This window comes from Ostrinia nubilalis, chromosome 8 (genome assembly GCF_963855985.1).
Source record: "Ostrinia nubilalis chromosome 8, ilOstNubi1.1, whole genome shotgun sequence".
Lineage (NCBI taxonomy): Eukaryota > Metazoa > Arthropoda > Insecta > Lepidoptera > Crambidae > Ostrinia > Ostrinia nubilalis.
Genome location: NC_087095.1, coordinates 8,111,364 through 8,137,118, shown reverse-complemented (window position 1 = coordinate 8,137,118; position 25,755 = coordinate 8,111,364). Strand labels below are relative to the sequence as shown.

Sequence of the window (25,755 nt, the reverse complement as noted above, 5' to 3'; positions counted from 1 at the left end):
TGTATGCTCAAGTTTTCCCCAGAGATTCAATAATGGTATTTTACTGAGCTTTTAAACTCAACTTTAACTTTGTCAAAGTTTAGCGGCGCTTGAAAGTTTTTTCAGTTTGCAACATGTTGGGGACGATGAATCGATTTAGTGTAATATTTAACTAGGTTTTCGTCCAAGGGCACTTTTATGCCCGTTTTCTCCATCAATCCCTAATTCTTAAGTCACTCCTATGAAAACAAAATTCCTGATATGTGTTACCATAGGGGTCACTTAAAAATTAGGGATTGATTGTGAAAACGGGCATTAGTCACTCTGAGATCTGTTTTTCATCAAACGTTAAGTCCTAAATGTATTTTATTATATTTTATTTATAAAATCCATCATGGGGAGGTAACTACCATATCATAAAATAACTAGACACAATGCCGCCGAATTCATCTGGAAAAGTAACTAGACATGTTTGATTTACTTTAGCGTAAGGGCGTATTTTCAATACAATAAGTTCTATTTCATCGTAAATATAAACGCTAATGTTATTATCCAGATGGTTTGTTTTCTCTGACCGCAGATCACGAAGGTCAGACGGTGTCACCTTGCCCAATAACCTTTTCGGATTTAATATCATGCTCTAGTGTGGTATAAGGGAACCAAAGGAATTTATTAAATAACATAGCAAGCTCGTATCAATTCTCGGCAATAGGGGAGACGGAGGAGAGTTGTGAGATCATCGATTTTCCGGAACGTATTAACATGTACCTACTAGCGAGCTCGTAACAGTGCGCGTTTTAGTTCAAGTCTCGAGCTAACAAATACGTGTTGTTGCGTGCTCGCTGACATTTAATAAGTTTCCAAAAGTCGACAATGGCACAACTCTCCTCGGTCTCCCCTATATTACTCTAGATGTACAATTTAGGTGTCTCTATCTATACCATAATTTTACTACGGCGGCTTAAATTAGGCGTCAAAACAAACGTAAAAGGCAAACAAATCGACAAGCATTACCAAGTGAGTCATAGAGTACAACAGCGTCCCATCATAGATTACAAATCTGTATGTCTTTTGTCTATGGTACAATCCGCCATTGCTGTGCTCATTGATTTCACTAGTACGATTTGTGATTTTTCAACTAAATAGTACTGTAATTAATGGAAAGGAAGCTCAGAACTTTCGAAGTTCAATAAAAACTGTGAGCACATTATTAGGTACTTTAACCAAAATCGAAAAAGTGCCGAAGATAAAAAAAAAATGGAAAGGAAACCTCTGTTCGTAAACGCAGTCTTTTATTTTCTGTCAAAGATAACAAGTTACTTCGCATTTATAATTAATTAATAGACAGTATAGATTTAATTGTCTTGCCCTCTGCCAGCACTTAATTAGTAGCACTTTGCATTACAAATGTTTACATATGAAAATTCCGAAACACTCCCCAAAAACCTTGAGCAATACATAATGTAAATTCCGCGCCCGAGTTTCCAGAAGGAAGTTTTCGTTAAATTTGAATTGTAGATTATTACAAATAAGTTTATAAAATGGCCACCTCGGTCGGTCTTGTTAATGGACTCCGCAAAGGTTACTCTATTGGAATCTTTGAGTTTATGTTTAATTTCGTAAGGTCGTAAAGGTGATTGCATACTTACTGGAAGTAATTAATCTTGGCCCTTCGCTTTAACTTGATTCTGCACTCTTGTTTTGTGTGTAAACCCTTTGAAAGGAAATGGGGGCAGTCTCGGTACGGCGTTTCAAAGCTGTTCCGCGTTGTGTGACTTTTGGTGGCGACTGTACTAATTTTTATTTACTATAATAACTAAAATTTACTAAAAATGATTACCTATAAAATATCACTGTGTTTAATTAACCATCGACAGGTGCTTAAGAAAAAACAAAAAAACCTTTACATCCCTGGAAATTGAATAATTAAATTAAAGTAACTTACTGGAGTTGTCGAATTATAAAGCAATTTTGGGATACAAAGACACTCTCCGTACTCTACTTTTCCAAAAATTTTGAATTGAGGTCCTTGTTGAAATTACACATAAAATATTCCATCAATACTGGGACGAGAATTTTCGTCTTCGAGTATATTTAAAAAAATGCTCATGATTTAGATTAACAATTTTATTGCTATTAACTCTTATAATCAATAATATATTTGTCCCAATCTACGATGAAATAAAGTGAAATATTATCATCCTTTTAGGAAAGTTTGCTTTTATTTTACGATCTCACGCCAATCAAAGAATGAAAGAAGAGTTAAACTTTACAAAGACTTGCATAAATTAATTGATCAATGATTAATGAGGATCGGTTCCGAAAATTAGTGACTTAAATTCGATTCGTCTTTAAGGTTTTATGGATGTTATTTTATTGTTGGGAAGAAATCTTCCATAAATTAATCCACAGTTAAACATGACACACTCACAGTAGGAATGAATGACCTTTAGAATGTCGCGAGCCAAAATTTTATGTAAGAGTATTTGACATGACTTTTCATGCAGTAGGTAGGTAATTTTATTAAGTATCTCCACGCAGGAATTTGAAGGGTGTTATATACTAAGCTGTGTGTTCTCCCAATAAAGAAAATAAAATAAAATTCGGACTCGCTTAAGGACGTATTTTAGAATGGCATAATTTGCATAGTTAAGCTTTAATATTCCTCGAAATACATTTCATCCTTTGTCAAAAAATGAAACATGATAAAAAAACCTTCCAAGCTTTAACAAACAACTTCACTATACGTGTATAGATTTATGGGCACCATGAATCATGTAAAGCAATAAATGCAGGCCAAGCCAACACGTCCGAGTTTTTGCGGCGCCTAAATAAAATAATAACGCAACTCCATGTTCTTGTACAAAGGATATAAAATAAAACGTTAGGCGTTATCTTAGTGATGTGACTCGGTGTACAACTATCGATATATGGTGCTGATTAAAGATACTTAAGTATTTTTTCCTATCTACTATTTTACAAACAAAATAATTTTCGCTGTAGTTTGAAAAACTGGCTGCCAAAATATTATTATGAGTGTCACGATAATAATCTGACCTAGTATGACGACAAAATTTATGAAAAAGGTCAAGCATTATCAATGAAATGAGTAAAGAAGTCTGATGACAGATCAGATACTAGATAATGTTTCATAATCTACACAATATTATTTTTCCAAATTAGTTATGTAACTTTAGAGTCATGATGATCCATGTAGACCATGTACTTACTTAGGTACCTATAATAAAAACAAATTGTGCATAATTTATCAAAATGGTAATTCGTCTCATAAAATCTCGTAATGCACATAATATATTCCAAAGATGACTTGTTTTGAATAATTAAAACTAGCTAAAAGTATAATTAAATTAAAGACCTATTAATTTCTCAACTGTCGATAGATTACCAACAGAACTCATAACTTTTGGCCGCACTACCCATCTTCCTCTTGACTGGAACAAGGCAATTCTTACGAGGCCAAAAATTCCATCATGTTTCATTTTCTGGGGCCAAGATGCGAACAACAAAAGTGCACTTAATTCCCACCAACTTCAGGCGGATTTACGACGATGCTTCTTAAGTGAAAAATTGCCTTCTTTTATGATGTTTCACTACCCACCCGCATTAAGGTGTAGTACAATTTACAGGTTTCCATAAAATGTTAGATACAAGTGATGGCGAAATAAACTGGTATCGTTACCACAGAGATCTCTAACTTACGTACGTAAATAAAATACACCGAAAATGTTTATTTTCTTCTATGAACTTTTTGGAAATCATTGGTCCAGCAACCAGGATGTCAATTGGCTAAAACGAACGAAAACAATATTTTTAGACAAAATTGAAATGTAAGATTTTAAACTGTCGCGTTCCATTTCAACTAAAATATAGAAAGACACGGTACTTAACGCGAAACGTGACGGTCTCTCAGTCATAAAATTAAATTTCGCGTTAAAAAAGCCCGTGTCTTTCTATTTTAGTTATCTTTAAATGTCTTTATACATAGTAAGTACCTACTCACTAAGGTGTGTCCTTACTGTCCTTTTTAATTAGAAAAATAAATTTCTAGGAAAAATAGAAAATCTCGGAATAAAATTAGTCATATTTATGACAAAATAAATAAAAGACTTATGAGTTTTTTTTTTAATTCATAAATGCTTTATTTTGTTTTGGCAAGATTTCACAATACAAAAACCCATCAGTCTATACATTACTACTTTCGGTATTGTACCTAAACCATATTACATTTTTACCTATTCTCGTATGCTCAAACATGGTATGAAAATGTTAATAATATCAATATATTTATTAAAACTTAATTCAAATCCATTACTAACTATGAAATAGGTACATACTTACATAAATTACAATCTTAATATTACCCTTTAATATTTAATCTAAAAATATCACATTTATTATACAGTCGTCAACACATCAATATAGGCAGCAACTGACGAAATCCTCTAACGATTTTAATCTTTATTACTAAAGACATAAAACTTAAATCCATGAAGGATTGTCATTTCAGTCAGTCATTTAGGTATTGCATTCGTACTTGGCAATCACAGGAAGCTTCAAAAGTCTCTTGAATTATCAATAATTAAAATTATAATACCATTAAAAAAACCATTATCTTATTTGTATATTTTTAACTACCCCTGTAGTTGTAAAAACATCAACTCTTATTTCATAAATTAAGATCTTCTTTTGTTCGGTAATTTTATGAAACACAAAGAAAGGTTATTTGGGTTACATTTAATATTCATTCTGATTCTGATTAAATTTGTGTCATATAATGTTTACATTACTTTTGTTGTCAGCTCTTAATCATAAAATTGTAATTTTAAATCAACTGAGGCACTGCATTTGTAATTCAGGCACGCGCCATATACAAAAAACTAATCTTGTTTTTAAATTAAATCTTTATTTTTTTTTTAAATAAATTTTGGCAAGATTTGCGAAACAGTTGGTTAGACACTACCAAACAATTATTTATAAAAATATGTCTTTCAATTCTCCCAAGAATTTTGCAGAGCACTGGGAACCTATGACTTTGTTTTTTCGCAAACTCTTGACTCTACATTGATATTTTACAGTAAATTGAGAATTATGTTAGGTTTTTAGTGCCACGATAGTCTTTTACAGAAGTATGATTATTGATTGGCCACTAAGAAAAAAGATTACCGTTTGGAGTGTCAAATTCTTTGCCGTTCTTAACAGCAAAATTGTTCGGGCGTTTTCTTATAAGTTGCTTAGCGTGGCTTAGCAGGGCTCCGTAGAATGTTGTTGTTCGGAGAGGCATGTCGAACTTCTCGCAATGTTCCAGAAGAATCGGATAGAAGTATTTCAGTTCTGCGTGGTCCAGAGTCGGGAACAAGTGGTGTAGCGCGTGGTCGCCAAACCGAGTGATCGATTTAAAATGATTGCCTGCGTAATCGATTCTCTCCACAACAGTGTCGAGTTGGTGCAAACCCCAATCCAAGTATTCTTGCCTGAAATCGAAATTGACGAGTAAATTAAAAAGTTTCGCTAGTAGACTAGCTGGAATAAATTTCCATTTTGACGGCTGTCTGGTCCAGAGGTCCTCTCCAGACTACAAAGGGCTAATGTTTGTGTGATGAGAAATGCTCGAAGCACTCGTGTCTGAGTCTTGGAATAATGTTAGTTAATTTCTTATTGTTCACTAGTTAGTCCTCGATCAATTACGGTGCTAATATTCATGGTACATTATTAGGACTCTAGTACCTACTTTACTCAAGCGTGACTTGGTATCGGCGACTTTATTTCAAAAGAATCATGTCGACAACTTGTAACCGCGCGAGTCACCCGGCGACTTTTGATAATATGTCAAAAGTCGACAACTCATGTCGGCGGTAGTGGAGTATCCATTAAAATAAATACCAGACTGATCTCCTTTTCTTATTTATGTTTCAGGTATTTACCTTGGTACATCTCCATCAAAGAAATTGATATGGGCATGATGACCAGCTGTCAGACCAAACAGCGTGAAGAAGAAACTCCCAGTCATGAACGAGGCGACCCACACTAGCACAGCCCAGGGCAAAGGCAGCCCGCCAGCTATCCACATCCAGGCTGGCACCGTGAATGGTATTACGTTTGTCCAGGTCAACCTTTTCCCTTCGAAGTTAGTTATCGATGTGCCAACCCTGTAATAAATATTTTTAATGAAAGTCAAGAGCAAATCAAGAGAGAGTAAGACACTTTTTATGTTAATACTTATGGTGCTATTAGATTGATGTGCTGGCGTCTGTGACTCTTGTGTTCAAACCTCAACAGTATTGACCAAAACATAGAATGCAATAAGTAAGTATTATAATATTATTACAATTAAATTATAGTTAACACCCGAAATAAACAATAATTATATCTATCCAAACTGATTAATATTGTTTCTGTGCTGCTTCTGAGAATCGAACCCAATACAAGGGTAGAGTTAATGACCGTTGCTCATTGTCAGGTAAATAAAACGATTGATAAGTCTTACTCTTTGACGAAAAGGCCCACGAAGACGAACATGAAGATTATAGGCCAGTAAAAGGCAGCCATTTGAGCCCAGATGGGCTTGTGCCTGTACGGCAGAAACTGCAGGATCGGCTCGAACATACTCAGCTCCATATCTTGGATAGTGTTTGTGTGCATGTGGTGGGACATCGAGTGGAATATGCGCCAATCCCTGGAAACGGAACACAATAATAACTCATCTCAACACATTATCGTAACTCGTAGGAGCCACTTCGTGTTGAATTTGTATCCCCACCTTCCAAAAGCACCGGCCGCCGCGCTGTGTATATCCATAGGAGATATAGAAATAATAACTAATAGTACATAGTATTATTTCTGTGATAAACTGAAATTCATGTGATCGAAGCCGCTGGCAAGAGCTATGCTAAGTAAGTACCGACCTACCTAATATAAAATACCTTTATTATCAAAATAATAATCTTAATGTTATTTATTCGCGAAATCCATGTTTACCTAGTCAACCAACATAGCTGGGCATTAACTCGTTAATCCGTTAATCGTTAATTAACGAAGTTAACATTTCTATTAACGGATTAACTTTTAAGTTAACTTTAAAAAATGTTAACGGACTCGTTAACTTCCGTTAAATTATCTTAAGTCCGTTAATCGTTAATCCAGTACCTACTATTTAGGTACCAAATCAAAGCACACTGAAAAACGCTAGAAAAACGCGTTCTGACAAGTATGTACGTTCGAGCTTTCAGAACTTCCAGAACCCAAAACAACAGTTGTTGTAACGATCACTAACGACATTTGTTAGTAGGTATGTGTGGGACAACTCTTGCAACTGAATTTAAGACCAGTTTTACTCAACCGATTGAGCTGAAATTTGGTATACTGATGTAAGTACGATGACAATGCAATGTTATGGTACCATTGAGCTGGTCAGCAATGATCTGATGACGGAGTCATGAGGTGGCCATAGGAATTCCTAAATGAAACGGCGGCATCGCATCGAATTTGGGTTCGTTGGATTTGTCTTTTCGAGCACTTTAGTACTAGATGATGTCCAGGGTCCTGATGATGGAGTCAGGAGGTGGCCATAGGAATTCCTAAACGAAACGGTGGAAACTTATCGAGTTTGGGTTTGCTGGATTTGTCTTTTTGAGCACTTTGGTGCTAAATTGTATTGTAATTGAACCAAGGCTCTGAGATTGAGATACTACTAAAAGTGTAAAATAAAATTATAACTTTTTTAAAAACAAGCTTTTAGGCGGTTATCACACTGCGCCGCGTTCCGCCAGACAGATTTAATCATTGTATGCAAATACCTCTGATAACTGAATACACTGACAACGCGTCTGCGCGCGGGATTTTTTATATGAAATCACGCGTTCCGCGGCTGAGCGCGGCGTAGTGTGATAACCGCCTTATTCTGAAATGCAATTGTACTAAAACGAAAAAAATAATAGTAGGTAGTACTTACAAATGCAAGGTTCAAATAATTTCGAAAGCTTGTAGCGCAAAAATTGGCCAAGTGCGTGTCGGTGCTACGCGCAGTGTAGGGTTCCGTAGTGGTCCGTCGTTACCACAGTATATTTCAGAAGCAAGCAATTACTTCACTTTTCATATTTTCTTCTAAGGAATTTTCACTAGTTAATAAATTTTGTAATACATGAGTTAAATGACTATTAATCTCAAACTAATTGATGTATCTTAACCGCTAGCTATAGTTTTCCTTGAAAGTTCATGATTAGCAGTATTATCACGAATTTTTCCAGTTTTTGAAACCAACAGTTTCGTTTTTAGAGGGGGGGGGGGGGGACAACAAAAATTGGCACTTTAAACTTTAATGATTTGAAAACAGATCCCTAAATGGAAAAAAAGTCTTAAGAACCACTAAGCCATATTAAAAGACCTATCCAACGATACCCCACATGATGGGGTCGAAGATAAAAAAAAAATCATCCCTTTAGATAAAGGGGAGCTACCCTAAAAAAATTTTTTTTTTTTTCAAAATTTTATTATACCGTTTTGTCGGCGTGATTAATATACATATCTCTACAAAATTACAGCTCCCTAGTGCCAATAGTTTCCAAGCAAAACTTCGGACAGACAGACATATCGAAACTATAAGGGTTCCTTATGGAACCCAAAGAGGAATAAATTCCGTATGCGCGATACAAGCTTTCGAAATTATTTGAACCTTGCATACAATTATTTTTTTCGTTTTATTATCATGTGTTAACGGATTAACGATTAACGTTAACTTGCGTTAAATCTTGTGAGATGTAACGTTTTAACGTTTAACGAAGTTAATTTTTTTATTAACGATTTAACGATTAACGAAGTTAACTATTTGATTAACGGTGCCCAGCTATGTCAACCAACCAACAAAGAATCAACATGTTGACGCATTTAATATGAAATTACCTATTTTTAATACATGTTTTGTTAATTACATGAACTGCATATGGATAATGTTTATTTTTTAAGTTAATCCTTTGAAACAATCAGTCTTCAAGTCTTATTAAGTAGTTCACAATACAATTAAGGCGGCATACTTATAAGAAGTTACAAACGACTTGGCAAAGTTTTCTGTTATGATTGCGTCAATGACACAAATAAAAATAATAAGACGATTCTGCACGGTCATTCCAGTGATTTTGAAGTCCGATGATAATGGCGATTTTGAACACTCAGTTTGGAACTACACTTGCGAGCAAAAGTATGGAATCACTTACATGAAGTTGTTTCCACGCGATCTTGTGTACAAACCAATTTGTTAATAACAAAAAAAGTAGCACCATTTTAAAGATTAAACTTTTAACTTTAAATTGATACCAAATTCATATAAATCACACCAGTATTTAAAAAGATATCCCGGCTGATGTAAAGAAGTAAGGAAAAAGACATGTATCAACTGTTTGATACGTCGCGAGTTGCGGCCTATTTACCCCCCATAAAAGCAAGTGTTTTCGGATTTTTGCTTTCACACGTTGATCCATACACATCTCCGCTTATTTTGACACTTTACCTGGGATTCTACACCTTCAGAAGCAGCACAAATCGTTGCACTATTGCAAGAAGGGCTCAGCCAGAGGGCTGTCGCACGTCAGCTCCACATAAGCCAGTCCTGGGTTTCGAAAGTTTTAAGACGCTTTCGGGAGACTGGTGGCTTTATCCCGAGACCAAGTTCTGAACATTGCCGGTGCACATCGCAGAGGGAAAATCGTTTTTTCATGTCAACTTCTCTACGAAATCGTCATTTGACTGGTATCGACGTCCAGCAAGAGCTCAGAAATGTTCGTAGGATAGCTGTTAGCAAGTGGACAGTTCGTCTAAGATATAAACAATAGAATTTGACTCCAAAAAGGCCTACCACAGGCTTGAAACTGACGGCAGGTCACCGATAAGCACGCTTTCAATTTGCTCCTACACATCTCGATGGGAAGTCGAGCAAGCCACCCCCATAAGCCAATGTTTTAGCGAACCAGGACTGCACAAATCGCTGCCCAGGCCGTCTATAGACCCGACCTCTTCGACTGCTGCACTGCAAAAACAGTCTGCATTCATCGGAGAACAAAACTCGCCTCCATTACTCGCCTTCCGAGTGCGAGCTAATTGAAAGCGTGCTTGTCGGCGACCTGCCGTCAGTTTCCAGCCTGTGGCAGGCCTTTTTGGAGTCAAATTTTATTGCTCATATCTTAGACTTACTGTCCACTCGCTAACAGCTATCCTACGAACATTTCTGAGCTCTTGCTGGACGTCGATACCAGTCAAATGACGATTTCGTAGAGAAGTTGACATGAAAAAACGATTTTCCCTCTGCGATGTGCACCGGCAATGTTCAGAACTTGGTCTCGGGATAAAGCCACCAGTCTCCCGAAAGCGTCTTAAAACTTTTGAAACCCAGGACTGGCTTATGTGGAGCTGACGTGCGACAGCCCGCTGGCTTAGCCCTTCTTGCAATAGTGCAACGATTTGTGCTGCTTTTGAAGGTGTAGAATCCCAGGTAAAGTCAAAAGAAGCCAAGATGTGTATGGATCAACGTGTAAACGCAAAAATCCGAAAACACGTGCTTTTATAGGGGGTAAATAGGCCGCAACTCGCGACGTATCAAACAGTTGGTACATGTCTTTTTTCTTACTTCTTCACATTAGCCGGGATATCTTTTTAAATACCGGTGTGATTTAAATGAATTTGGTATCAATTTAAAGTTAAAAGTTTAATCTTTAAAATGGTGCTACTTTTTTAGTTACTAACAAATTCGTTAGTACACAAGATCGCGTGGAAACAACTTCATGTAAGTGATTCCATACTTTTGCTCGCGAGTGTAGGTACATATTTTGTTTTTCGTTAGAAATAAAATAAATTGATACGTAAACCCAAGAGGAATCATATTACTTTTGATTTGACCTTGTGTCTGTAATCTATTTTAAAACCAATTACGTTAAATAAAGTCATTACGTTAAAAGAAATGGAGCGGAGTAGGTTTTTATTTTACGTATTTGTGCCTGTGCAATGTATGAAACATTCTTTTTCAAACTGTGCTCTGGTACTTACTCATTCGATATCCCTGCCAAGTTCACCAAATACATTCGCCAGCTGTCAGCTCTGTGCAAGTAGTTGTGGCTGCAAGATATCACAGCACTCAGCACGAATCCGTTTAGCAATGTCAATGATGCCCCCAGGATCCAATTGTAAGTCCAAGCCCAACAGCACAGGGGACTGAGCAATACGAATGAAGCGAGCAGCATATCAGTCACTTGGTCGCTCTTTACTCGCTCGTCTTTTGGTATATCTTTTAATTTCTCCATGACTTTGCTCTTCAATGTTTTGTAAAAACCATGCTCGTCGAACGTGAATGGAGAATTTCTTGGCATTGTAGCTTTTCTTGTGAAATATTTCGGTAAGAGTAACTCGGCGGTGCCTTTGAGATGGTGCGTCTCGAATTGCTCAGTTATGTCAGTACCCTGGAACGTAAGTATTAATTAAATTTTAAAGCCGTTTAGATCAATTATTTTGATATCTATTTAATTGAATTCAATTGAATCAATATCACGCTTGGTGCAAAAACTGCCATTATTTTAATTCAAACCGCGGTTGTCTCTTCTTGAATTATGATCCAGTAACAATGTACAGTTTAAAAATGGATACAATTAATATACATGCAACAACAAATTATTTGAGTCGTCATTGTGATACGGAAATGATGTCTGCATTTTCGTACAGGGTAATACGATAGCACTGGTCGGAAAGGCATAATTAAATCACTTCCCAACTCCACTTAGTTGAAAAATCTCTTCATAATAATAATTGATATGGCCTTCAACACAAAAAAAAATATTGTTATTCGTAGTCTAGATTAAAATTGGTTAAATAATTTAACATTCTAATTTTTTATACAATAAAGCCTGTTTTACACCACCAAAGAGGAATGAACTAGGGATGTCTAACGGAGAGGTCGTGTACATAAAATAGGATTGCTTTTCCAACGAGAAAAAGTATTGATTTGATGGGTGAGCTCATTTTTACTCTTTTTTCCCTCTTTGACATTTTCATTCGACTCTTTGTTGGTGAAAAAATAGATGTACAGTAGGCGCGCGAGTTCATGTCCATCGGGGCCTTACTTACTTACTTATTTATTTATACTTACTTACTTACTTATTTACTTATACTTATACTTACTTACCTACTTATAAGTTGCAAAAAATATGGAATAGATAAGGTTGACCTACTTAATTGGTAATAATTATCGATATCGACATTAGCATAATTAGTTAGGTAACAGCACTACCGCATTCCTCAGGATTAGGGAATGCAAAACCGGTTAATCGGAAACCGAAAAATCGGAAAAACCGCCCTTTTTCGACGAATTCTAAAACCGGTTTTAACAATCGAAACCCGGATTTAAATCGGTTTTTCTGTCTGTATACATACACTTAACAAATTCCATAAATAAGCAATATCATTTTATTATAATATAACCTCGGTATTTTGATATTTGACGAATATTTGGTTATTTTACAATTTATAACTTGGCAACATTGTCACTTGGTTACTCCGTCGTTTACCTTTGAACGGGGAATCCCCGATAATTATTTAGGACTCGTACCGCCCGCGCCCGCCACCTGACATGACCCACCCCGCGATTCAGATAGTTGGTGATTATTGCAGTGAATAATTATCTTATGTGTGAGTGAATTGAACAGTTTTTATTTCTGAATTGTTTTGAACATTAAATCTCATTTATTTGCGATATCTGCAGAAGTTTATTACTGTAATACTTAGTGTATTGAAATTTGACAGAAATACCACCTAACGTTCACAAATAAAGCTTTTTACATTTTATTCTACTTTTTAATTTAAGATATTGCTTATATCAATCGTAATTGTAAACAAATAGGTACGTTTTTGATGTACATTACGTACATGGTGGTAATTAACAAAATACTAAACCGACAGAGTAATGAATTTTAAAAACGTATTCGTTGACAATTATTACGTAAATACGTACAATGGAGATAAACTACCATCCCTTGAGTTAAATTTAGCTTATTCATTATGCATTATGTGCCTATAATGCCTAATTAGGCCAGTAGAATTAGATTTTAAATCGAAAATAATTCCTACAAAAGATTTTATTGCTATAATGGCTTCATTGGTTGCCCATTAAGACTCTCCTAGGTTTTCGACTTCGACGGAGTTGTGCTTAAGTGGTGGGGGCCCCCGAAAGGGGCGCTTTTTCGGTTTTCCGGCTACATAGCGTAAAGGACTTACCCTATAGAAAAGTGGTCTTCCTAACGGTTGAAGGGCATTTAATCCTGCATTAAATAAGACCAAATTCATATGTTTGGAACAAACCGTTCTCGTGCAAATGTTCGGCAAAGTAGAAAATATATTATTATGTATAATTAATGACCCTCTCCACGTCCAATAGCTCGTCACCCGTAGGCTCCCAAGTCTTGTAAAGGGTCGCCTTAACCAGCGTATCCCTGTCAAGGCTCACGAGTTGGATTCGCTTATCCTTCTTCGTCCCAGCCGTTCCTTAACTGCGGTTGCTGCACCTCTTCCTGGCACTCTCCTGAACGACTCTGTATTACCTAATGTGGCTGCCCCTCTTCCTTGTACCCTCCTGTACGATTGCATTGCTTAGCCATATGCCTAGTCCAAGGTTCGACGCCACAAAATCAACTTCGTACCCGTGAAAATAGTTTAAATACTATTTTCCGTGCTTGCAACATTTTTCTTTACTGCTTCGCCTCTATTAGTCGTAGAGTGATTGTTTATATCCTATAGCCTTCCTCGATTTATGAGCTATTCAACACAAAAATAATTATTTCAATCAAACTAGTTATTCTTGAGATTAGCGCGTTCAAACAAACAAACAAAAAACTCTTCAGCGTTTCAATATGAACTTGTTGTTGTTGATTTTTGGCGTCGAACCTTAGACCAGGCATACGGCTAGGCAACGTAGTTGTGCAGGAGGATACAAGGAAGAAGGGCAGCCACAGTAGGTAACACAGAGTCGTTCAGGTGAGTGCCAGGAAGAGGTGCAGCAACCGCAGTTAAGGAACGGCTGGGACGAACAAGGATAGGCGAATCTACCTCGTAAGCCTTGATAGGGTTACACTAGTTGAGGCTCTCCTTTTCAAGACTTGGAAGCCTGCGGATAACGAGCCATTGGACGTGGAGAGGGTAATTAATTATACATATATTTTCTACTTTGCCGAACATTTGCACGAGAACGGTTTGTTCAAAACATATGAATTTGGTCTTATTTAATGCAGGATTAAATGCCCTTCAACCGTCAGGAAGACCACTTTTCGATAGGGTAAGTCCTTTACGCGGTATAACCGGAAAACCGAAAAAGCGCCCCTTTCGGAGGCCCCCACCACTTAAGCACAACTCCGTCGAAGTCGAAAACCTAGGAGAATCTTTATGGGCAACTAATGAAGCCATTAAAGCACTAAAATCTTTAGTAGGAATTATTTCCGATTTAATTCATTTTGTGTTTAATTCTACTGGACTAAATGAATAAGCTTTTATCAAAACTGTTATAACCCTCTCTTAAATAATGTAATCTAACACAAAACGGACAGGACGTAACAAATCGCTGTATGTAACTACTAGTTGATTGAAAAAAAAATAGAACGATAATAACCGATTAAAAACCGAAAACCGGTTTTTTTTCTTGGAAACCGAAAAAAAAATCGGTTTTTGATAAACTTTCGGTTTTGCATACCCTACTCAGGATGGACATGAACTCGCGCGCCTACTGTACAGCATTTTTATATTGCGAGGTAGACGGAGTCATGGGCACGCTCCGCTCGCGGTGGGAAACCCGTATTTTCTAACATCAAGTAATTAACTTATTTTAAAAAACTCTCTAACGTTCTTCTCTACATTAATATCATAGAGTAATGTGTGGCTATTGTATATTCGCATTATATCTTTTTTAACTACTTGCCATAGCACAACTATGATAATACATTCAAGCTTACATAATTAGTAATTTAACATTCAAGCTCTTTACTAACTTTGTGGCAAATCTACAATTACCCGTTCATTGTTAGCGGTTGAAAAAATCATTTATACGCAAATATATCAAATTAATATCATCGATGCACGATATTGTATTTCTATTTCGAACTAAATTCCATGCGGGCAAAGGTTGCTATTAAAATTTAATAGCAACCTTTGCCCGCATGGAATTTAGTTATCTATCTCCGATTACAGAGATACTAAACTGATACCAGTGTATTATTATGATTTATTCCATAACTCTTCAATAATAATACAGTTTGTTTTCAGATAAAAAAAAATGACATTATACATATTATACTAATAAATCAAAGGCTCTCGCATAAGACACGTGTGGTTCATGTAGATAGTAAGACAATTGACTAACTGTACTGCGTACCTCGAACAAAAATTATTTGTTTAAACATTAAAGGTGTACCTACATTACACCTAATACATACGAGTAACATCATAACATCACTGCATGTGTGGTAAGATGTTTTTCAATATTTCATTTTCAGCCCAGAAATTTTTCAGAAACTTAAATTACCTGGTAATGAAATAAACAAAGATTAAAGAGCTGAAGAATGGTAATTAAATAAACAAAGGTTTTAGGCATACATATAATGCGTATTATGTCAACCTGAACATTGTACTCATAAAAGCATTTTAAGTATAATTTGATAAGACTTATCTAATCAAATTACACTTTGGACAGTATTATGAAACCCCTTATCCAATAGATATAGTGCGAAAATATGTTTGTTAGTTTATAACGTTTCAAAGTCAAAGAAATACCTAATATTTATTTGCCATGTTAAGATTTTTCTATGATTTATGTAATATTTATTTATTCATAAAGGCAGAAATAAATTTCTACAATACTCATTTATCAAAATAATAATTACCTAATTTTCCTACTAAATTATAAATGCGAAAGTTTGTAGGTATAGATGTCTGGATGTTGACATGTTTGTTACTCTTTCACGCAAAAACTACCGGACGGATTTTGATGAAACTTTGCAGTATTACCACAGAATAATAATAAGTACTACGTACAGAAGTTTTACTTCGCGAATGTATTTAAAAAAATGTATGCTCAATGTCATTAACAATATGGTGTAATTTAGCCTGTCCCAAAAGTCAAGCATCATTGTTGACAAACGTCAGTGATCGGCACTGCGCCGAAGCTGTAGGGCTGACTTCGGTAAAATGATGTGACGTGAGGTGCCAAACTGCGGAAAATGGCGGAGGAAACACATGATTTATCATGAATTATCATGAATAATATTAACTACTTATTTACCTCTCAGTGTCTTGAGGCAACTTAAAAAAGTACATTCTGTGTTTTTATTATTATTTAGGTAGTTAAATACTGCACAGTATTTAGTAGACTATTTTCTTTATTTTCTTCCATCATACACAAGAATACGCGTGCGTGGGTCAATGTTCGCTCGTATGTGAGGCCTTGTCGAACAGTATCCTGTAGGTGGGCCATCGTGCGTGTTTTGTTTTCGATGTAAACTCGCGGAGATGAACAGGCCTGGTATTACAGATTATAACCCAGAATAACATATCATCTATAATTTATGACGACCTGTGTCAAACTAAATTTCACGCGGGTGAAGCCGCGGGCAAAAGTTAGTATTCTCATATTATTTGCTTACAAAAAAAGGCACATAATCGTTTTGAACTTTGCGGTCTTCATGAATAGCTAATGGGTTTACGTCGTAAAATTTACTTTGTCTCAAGAAATAGCATAGGTATAATGGCGCTATGATGTGTAGCACAAGATTAGCATTCAAATTATAAATTTACTGTACTCGTGTTTTCCCTGTGGATTACCTACATAGGAATATGAACATATTTTTCCTTGGATGTAGTTTTATTACAATTTTATCTTTTACTAAAGAATTTTGTCAAAATTTGCCAAATGCCTACAAAAAAGTCTGCCTAGAAAATTGTAGAAAAAGGTTTTATCACGATTTTTAAAAAAAACACGGGCACGAAGACCTTTTTGTATGACAAACTAAAATCCATGCGAGGAAGCGGGCAAAAGCTAGTCTTGAAATTAAATAATTTGAATTTAATCTTAGACTTGTCATAGCTATTACTAATCGATAAGAAACAACAATATTTTTTTAAAGTTTAATCTTTGAATGATTGTTTTTTTTTTATAAATGATTAGTGTAAACCTTTTCAATTTTTGCAAGTCGTCAACTTAAAAATACCTACCTAATACCTACAACCAGACTGAGTAAGGTTTTAAGAATTAACACGTTAAATTAAAAAAAAAACTGCATACTTAATCGAATGCGCATCTAATGAGCGGAAAATTTTATAAAAATGATATAGGTAGGTACGTTAGGTACTCTTTGTTAAGATTTGACTTTGAGACTTTTGAATGGCATCCTAATAAATCATTAGAACTTGCGAGAAAATCTAACTATAGTGTACCTGCGTATTCTTTCAAGGGTCACCCTGGTAGTTTTCCGGCCTTTTGTGTTCTGCCCCAAAGATAGTGTTATTTTATTGCACATCACTTGGTTAATTATCACATGGTTACAAAAGGTATACTACATTGCTACTATACAGTACCTACCTAGTTTTAAGAAATGCCTGTATCTGAGAAAACAGTAGAATTCCTAAATGGGTTAAGAAGATGTCAGATGAAATCATCAGTGGAAAGGAAAAAAGACTAAAGCGCCAAAACCGTACTTGTGGGAAATGAGGATCAAAGTTTTTTTTTTACGAAAAAAATTCGTATCTCTTTTGATATTAATGTTAAATAGTTCTTTTAAAATGCAATCGTGTTCTTGATTTTTTGCCTATATTTTAATGAAAACACCAGGTTTGTAGCTCTTTTAGATCGTAAAATAGGTGTCGCTTTAGAAAAAGAGTTATGAAAATTCATTAAATGTTAGTCAGGGTAAAACTGCTAACCTCCATTTATAATCAAATATCCAGCAACCAATAAGTGCTAAATAGTTTGAACAACCTTTTTGATAAAAGAGAAAAAATACTTAGTGAGATACAGCTTAATAAGTAAGTCGAAGATAAATTACTAAACTACAAAATAAGATAGTCGCATGCGCCAGCGAAAAAATGCGTAAAAGCGATATTATCCATGGGGCTTACATGAATATTTGCTTACTTACGCAGACCCTATAGAACGAATATAAGCAAATGTTACTAAACTCTTACTACATTAAACGTTTTAAGCAAAAGTAATGCTTATAGATTGAATAGGTATTATGTTTTATGACAAAAAATGCTTAATTTATCCTAACATCATGCATAATTTGATTGTCATTACTTCTAACCGGGTACGGGAGTGGTAGGTAATTACTATATTTTGAATTATAGTGAACAAACGTAGGGACACTTAACAATTTTAATGACCACCACTAACCACTGGTGGGAACCTTTGGTGGGATGGACATGGTGGGTGGTGACTTACGCGGCCACCACCATGTCCATCCCACCAAAAAAGCCAAACCACACACTGATAGTCTCATCGACGGACTCGAGCATAACCGGCGACAATGTGATAAGACCGTCAGAACCACTTTTGACTTCAAAATCAAAGGTCTAAAGGTGGAAAAGGATGACAATCTAAAGGCCCAAAATAAGAAACTCTACAATGCTATGGATGGAAGTGTCGCCCATTCTCTACAAACGCTTGTTCGAGGCGGGGGCAGTCCACATAGGTCTGGAGATAAGACCGGTAGAAGACCCCACTAGTGAAATGCGCCAAATGCCTCTGTTTTGGACATACAAAAGCCCTATGCAAAGAGGAAGAGGAACTGCAGAGGAACTTACTCATGGCTAAACTGTCCAGCCTGAAAATAAGGCACACCACAATCGTGGAAAAAATGCGAGGGCGAGAACTGACACATTCAACATCCACCACTACATGACATTCAGTGATAAAGTGATGTATGCCCAGAAAAACAAAAGTAGGACTACTTACTTAGCGCTTTCAAGAACAGCATACTGCTAAGAACACCCTAAACATGCAGAGTTCAAATCTCCTAAAAGACCGTGTCCGTGGTCTTTTGGGAGATTTGATTTGATTTGTGAAAGCTCAACATCATCTGAGCTAACCTGAGACGCTCCAAGCAAGCCACTGCCGAACTGCTGCAAGCAGCCGAGGACAAGGACATAACCTTAGCACTCAATCGGCAGAAACCAGTCACTCAGTCTTCGGTGACCGATTGAGTCATTCACGACCCCTAACTGGTCACGGAGACGGAGGCCGCGGTAACACTGGAGGCAGGCAGGCTAAAACTAGGAATTGTGTCCGTGTATTATGAGGGGGACAATCCAATTGAGCTTTAGATATAACGCACAAAGCGGTATGAAAAAGCTAAACACCCAAAACATCATTATAGGGGGAGACGTGAACGCCTAGAACCAATGGTGGGGCAGCGTTTCCGAAAGCTTAGGTGAAGCTTACAGTTTCTTCTTTCAAAAAATATCGACAGGGCAGATTGCGCACAAGCAAAGTGGATGTGTCAGCGTGCAGTAAGCCACTACTGGGTAGGATTAAAGAGAAAGTGGACAGAACGCTAGTCACTTCAGACCACAACGCCATAACCTATTCTCTCTGTCTGGGTGAAAGTGCGGCAACAAGAATACGCACAGAAGACCAGCGAGGCGCAAACAAAGAGTTGGAATGAGTTCTGCTCGACACACGAGAGAGAAAACATGTGGGATGGAATCTATGGAGTCATCGGGAAAGCTCCAGAGACAAGAGGACATGCTTCTGAATGGTTTTAACGGCAAGACTGGGCAGAGTGCCCAGAATAATCGGCTGATCCAGATGATTCCGTGACAATAGATAAACCACACCACACGCGTCTCCGACAACTGATAGAGAGCGAAACTTTAGAAGAGAAAACAGCAAACGATCCCCTTTTTACCGAGGCAGGAGTGGAGGCCGTGCTTAACGTGCAAAATCTAAAGAAAGCCCCGGGACCGGATGATTTCCCGCCGATATTTATGTACCAGAGCTATTCGTAGCGAAAGGGAGATATTCATGGAAATTGCAAACAAATGCCTATCTATAGCGTATTTCCCCAAACAATGGAAGACGGCTCACTTCATCCTCAAGAAGCCAGGGAAAGACTTATCTTGCCATTAGTTTGGGAACTTTTCTTGATAGAGCAGCATATACTGCAGGCAGGCCAATTAGACGGCGCGGCGCCCATACAATAGTGTTTGTTACCCTTTTTTCTTGGCTTGTGGATCTGAGACGTGGTCGCTTATATATTTATTTATTTATTTATTTAAACTTTTATGCCAAAATAAATTTGTACATAAGGCGAACTTAATGCACTAAAGCATTCTCGACCAGTTTACCTTTGGGTTGAGCAGAAAAGAAATATAGGCCTCATAAGAAGGCTCAAGGTCGCCCAAAGAGCGATGGAGCGTGCTATGCTCGGAGTTTCCCTGCGTGATCGAATCAGAAATGAGGAGATCCGCAGGGGAACCAAAGTGACTGACATAGCCTGCAGAATCGCTAAAATCTAGTGGCAGTGGGCGGGGCACATAGCTTGCAGAGCTGATGGCTGCAGGGGTAGAAAATTTCTGGAAAAAGAGTAGCAACCACGAGCCGGAAGACGTGGTGTGGGCAGGCCTCCCACTAGGTGGACCGACGATCTGGAGGTGGTGGTTGCAGGAAGTGCCTGGATGCGAGCGCGGGCCCGGTCTTTGTGAAAATCCTTGGGGGAGGCCTGGCCTTGGGGGATCCACCAGTGGATATCGTTCGGGCTGAAACGAACGAACACTTTTTTTCAATGACTGAGTGCATTGAATCCACCGGCATAAATGTGTGCCCAGGGAGCAAATTATTTATTTGGATAGTTGCAACATTCTTGCATCTTTGCAGGCACTTGTGAGTGACCCTAGTGCGTAGTGTGTGCTTATAGTCACAAGTGTGTTTGAGATGTCTTTGTTAATAATACTTAACTACTATAGTTTTTGCTTTGATTAATGCTCTCATTTTCGCTAAAATACTTTAAAGCTTATTAAAAAAAGGCTACTTTTTGCTAAAGCGCCAAAATTAATCGAATCTTGTTCACTTACTTTTGCTTACACGCCAAATCATTTTGAACTACAACCATGAATAACTACTAATATACCAATGAACTATAAAACTCAAAAAGCTCGAATTGCTAAAGTAACAGGTCATTCGAGTTCTTAAATTACAAAAAAATACTTAATGTTGTGAAAGCAAAAATATTTTGCCAGCAAAAAAACCCTTACGCGACACTTGTTGCAAAAACACTGAAAACACGTCGTTTTAGCAGCGACGAGGGCGGTGATTTTAGAAATACTTAAAATTTTCAAAGTGCTAAAGCGCCAAAAAAGTCATCGGATTGAGTTGAAACCTAGATAGATCGACGCAGAAAAAAAAATTCTATCCACCAATGTATATAACTCATTTTGGCCAAAATGGCGCTTTAGCATTTTTTCCTTTCCACTGACGAAATAGTTAAATATCACATTACCTGGGGTTGAATATAATTTAGCAGGTTTTTGGCACTATTTAAGTAATAAGACAGATCTTTGCTTCCAAAACAGGACATTGGAAGAGCAGTCACTTGGCAACCGAAAAGGGTCCTGGGTTCAATTCCCGCCAGCAATTTGATTTTTAAAGTTTTTTAAAATTTTGTTTGAGATGCGACTCTTAATTTCTTCTTTGTCCTAGCCATTGTTTGGGATCGGCACTCCTCATTTTGACGCCAGGACAGTTTGTCCTGGGTTGTCCAAACATTTGTTTGGGCAAGCTCAAGTCCATGAGATACGACTCATAACTTACACAAATTTAATTTCTTTACCTTCGTTGAAGAAATCCATAGTGGTCCGCCAGGGTGTTTCGTCACGAACTCGCTGAAGTCGTATAACGAATCGTGGATCCTCCACAGACCTTCGGCTCCATCTTGCATCCTCTTTCCTTTCATCCATTGCTGAGGAGTCTTTGGGTCCTCGTCGCGGTGGATCGGGTATTTTAGGTTTGGGAAACTTGTCTGTCTTTTGTCAACCTCTGACGTCATTGCTGAAACAAAGATATTGAAAATATTCATTTATGCAGATATTTATGTAGTGTCATGCTCCTTTCTTTTAAATAGGTAGCTTGTTATAAATACGTAAGGATGTGCACAACACGTTTTTTAAACGCGCCGATGTCAAACGCGCTTCAACAACAACAACAACAACAAACAACGTGGTAAGTTTGTTTCCTACAGAGCAGTCCGATTTGCCCGTGTATCGCTACAACGCGCGTCGATGAAACGCTTAAAAATCTTGGTGAGCACAGGCCCTAAAATTTGAAAAGAAAGTATAAGCATCGAGTTTGTGGCTTGATAGAAAAAAACGCACTCCCCGCCTAAAGTTCATCGGTGGACTGTCATACCCTAAATTAATCATGGTGATCACGTATGCCATAGACGAAAACGTAATAAAACTGTCTGTTTTTTTAAAATTTTCACATGTACTTAATCCTCTTTACTAAGAGGTCTAGCAACAATTGAGTCAATACTATGACTGTGTCAAAATAATAACCCCAAGATACCTTGCACACATTTAGATGCACGTGTAAATTATTATGCAATAGTCTTAATCTCTCTTTATTAAAGAAATACATTGTATAATGTACTCGTATGTGTATGTAATAAGTACAATTAAACACAATGGATCTGGTTTGCACAAGGTAATCACAACTTGATTACTAGACTAGACTTAAATTATTATGTTATGCAGTAACAAAGTCAAGGTAAAGATCAATAAAATCATTGAAGTGCAAGCAAACTTATTTCTATAAGCGTTGGGTATATTAAAGAAACTAAATCCCCCATCCCTTCTACCCTTTTGAAATTTTCAAATCGTGGTCTATATACCTATAGCTTATTCTTACCTATGGCTTATCATATTTTATAGCAGGTGTCGGAGTTGGACTGCTAGTTCAAGATTCGGGAAACGCTGGTTCGACCTCTGGGCTATATTATAGTGAACCCATTCCTTACACAGGCTTACATTTTAGCTTAGATGGCCCTCCAGTTCAGTTAAGGATTAACAGGACTATTAGTAGATACATAATTGTGAACCTCAAATATTACAAAATTTTATTGTTTTTCAGAATTGGCAAAAACAACTCGCTCCGCTGACCTTTGCCAACCTTCAGTTTATTACAGGAAATAAGTACAAAATGTTGTAAGTTTAACCTAGATAAATTAAAATCCATGCATTTTTTTCATTTAAATGATCGTCTGCTTTAAAGTAGGTATCCTTATTTTGTGCAAAACGGAAAAAAGAAAGAAGGGAAAAGATAGAATTTGGAGTGATAGCCATTTCATAAAATAAATACAAAATGTCACAAACTTGTCAAAACCATTCTCGAACGTTGACCTTTATGCGGCCATGACATGAACACAGCCTTCAATAGGGCATTGTTATTAAAATCGAGGTAAATCCTCTTTCTTTTTGTATATTGACCGTGATATTGATGAATAATTTTTTTGCAAATTGATGTTGATCATGAACAAAAGTAAAAAATAAATAAAACCGACTCGAAAAAAGGAAATAGGTAGGTACGAATTATTTTATTATTCCATGATTATTTTTTCGGGGTCAATGCCAAGGTTACAAAACGTATAAAATTTTCCAACATATAAGCACAATATAAAAAAGATCTGAGATATGAAATGAGATCCTCCTTTTTGGAAGTCGATTAAAAAAACTAGTTTGCCTCGAAAGGCCTAACAACCTAAAAGGTGCAGAACACCTTCTACATTATTTTAGATTGAATCAAGTTTTTACTTAGTTTCTTTTTATAGAAGCATAACAATGGTATATCACCCGTAACCTTGATCTTTCAGAAGGTTAATTTTACCATCATGTATCCTGGCTTAAAAAGTAACGCACTTTTTGGCCAAAAATCCTTCTGTCTCAACTCCTTAATTTTGATAAGCGATCTGCGGCGGGAGCCGAATATAAACAAAACAAAGTTTTGTAAATACTATCAACATAAAATATTTCCATTCTAAAATCCACCTATAGTAAATTGAATAGTTTTGGTATATGCCAAAAGTTGGAGCACGTAATCCAAGCGGCGTTCATACACTGAAAACTTCATGAACTATAAAGGTATTGAAAGTTTTCTCTTGTTCCATATTTTCATCGTAAAATTATGAAGCTTTTACTTACTCGTATAATGCTTTTCTGAAATTATTGTATAATGGGTACTACTATTTTAGTGTGGAAACAAAGTTTTGAATTTTAGAAGACCTTACTGTACTTAATATAAGTACATATTATGTGATGCAATAAATAAATAAATGAATAATATGAATGTTCAGATATTTTTTTACGTTTAATACGAAAATAAAATTACTGAATGCTTTTTGTCTCTACCAAAACAAATGACAATAAGATGGGCCTACCATACAATAAAGTATTTAAGTGAATTAAACAAGTTGTATTTTAGTTCGAATTAAGCGCTTAATAATAAACGGACTTCACAAGTTACTTTATTAGTTACTATCGCATCGTCGCGCTCTAATTCAATGCAGCCCGAATCATTGAACTTGAATGGAACGCACACCAATACAAAATAAATTAACTTCATCAAGTTACATTATCCATTTCTTAGAATATTGCACATTTATCTTTATTTACTGATTAGGTAGGTACTACTCACTTATTATGTAGTTATTCCGGTAAAAAGCAGCGTAGAAAGTATTCCGGTTTTTTCACACGCACATTTTATTTGGAATTTGAACTGTATTCGACGCACGACTGGTTCGCGCCGCTTGTAAAAGTGACTGCGCTCGCGCCGATCGCCGGCTCCTGATAATGATTGAATGATACAAATGTTATTATCCAATTATTTACACACAAAGAAAAATTTTAAATAACTCTTTGTTTACTATCTGATAATTTTGCAATGAAAATACTTATGTAGATTAGGGCTCCTGAAGACTTTTTGTGCAATATTTATTTTATTGAGAATCTTTCACGTCAAAGTAACGTTTTATTGACATGCAGTAGATTGTACCTATTTTCTAACATAGGTACATTATAAATAATATTATATTATTTAAATAAAAAGAAACAATGGCATGTTGGAGCAAACCGATATGAGTGTGTTTTTTACGTATTCTGTTCTGTGTTTATTTTTTTAATTTTATAAAGTTTGTCTTTTCATTGTATTTTGCAAGGCTGGCTGGACGGCGTCTTTCCGTTCTATACATGGCCAGAACGCACCCATAGGAAACTGCTCGTGTATATTTCGGAGTGCCTGTTTGTAAATCTGTGACTCCGAACTATACACGAATTTTGCGTACTGATCGTGTATAGTTTGGAGGAGCTTAGTAAAAAAAGTCATCTCCAAACTATACTCGATTAGTTTCTACTACACCACTTACACTTGACTAGAGTGTGTTTAGTTGATATTGATTTAGTAAAATTCAGTAAAATATGGAACTATATTTAAAATTACATTTATTTGATATTATTACATAAAATATTATTATTTTACTGAATCTATAATAAATCTAGATTTTTAAAACTATTGTAAGTGGTTTTTGAAATTAAATTGATTAGGTAGATTTCAAATTAAATAACAATTTAATTAATATGAGAGAGAGTGAGAGAAGAAAGTTCAACGCGCATTAAATACAATATTATGCGAGACTTTAAATGCTAGGTTTGTATTGTCGGCCGTTTGGTACTTTGGTGTAGTGGTTCGAAGTGGTAGCGGGT

The 25,755-nt window shown here is 36.4% G+C and overlaps 1 protein-coding gene across 1 annotated transcript; it reads right to left on the bottom strand.

Moving 5' to 3' along the window:
* Positions 1-4,069: 4,069 nt before the first annotated feature.
* Positions 4,070-24,840, bottom strand: LOC135073889 (cytochrome b5-related protein-like). The gene is made up of 6 exons (XM_063968131.1): positions 24,692-24,840; positions 21,834-22,051; positions 11,029-11,438; positions 6,485-6,673; positions 5,922-6,146; positions 4,070-5,471 (listed from the first exon to the last, which is right to left on the bottom strand). Exons 2-6 carry the CDS (start codon positions 22,047-22,049, stop codon positions 5,147-5,149), a joined length of 1,365 nt encoding a protein of 454 aa, XP_063824201.1. The 5' UTR covers positions 22,050-22,051; positions 24,692-24,840; the 3' UTR covers positions 4,070-5,146.
* Between the last annotated feature and the right edge of the window lie 915 nt (positions 24,841-25,755).

What these genes read in the sequence shown, in the direction of transcription:
- LOC135073889 (XM_063968131.1), bottom strand. Translation starts at nt 22,049, where the DNA reads ATGACGTCAGAGGTTGACAAAAGACAGACAAGTTTCCCAAACCTAAAA. An exon ending in TATGGATTTCTTCAACGAAG is followed by an intron (nt 11,439 to 21,833) that starts GTAAAGAAATTA and finishes CTTACGTTCCAG; the next exon opens with GGTACTGACATAACTGAGCA. An exon ending in GTGGGCCTTTTCGTCAAAGA is followed by an intron (nt 6,147 to 6,484) that starts GTAAGACTTATC and finishes TATTTATTACAG; the next exon opens with GGTTGGCACATCGATAACTA.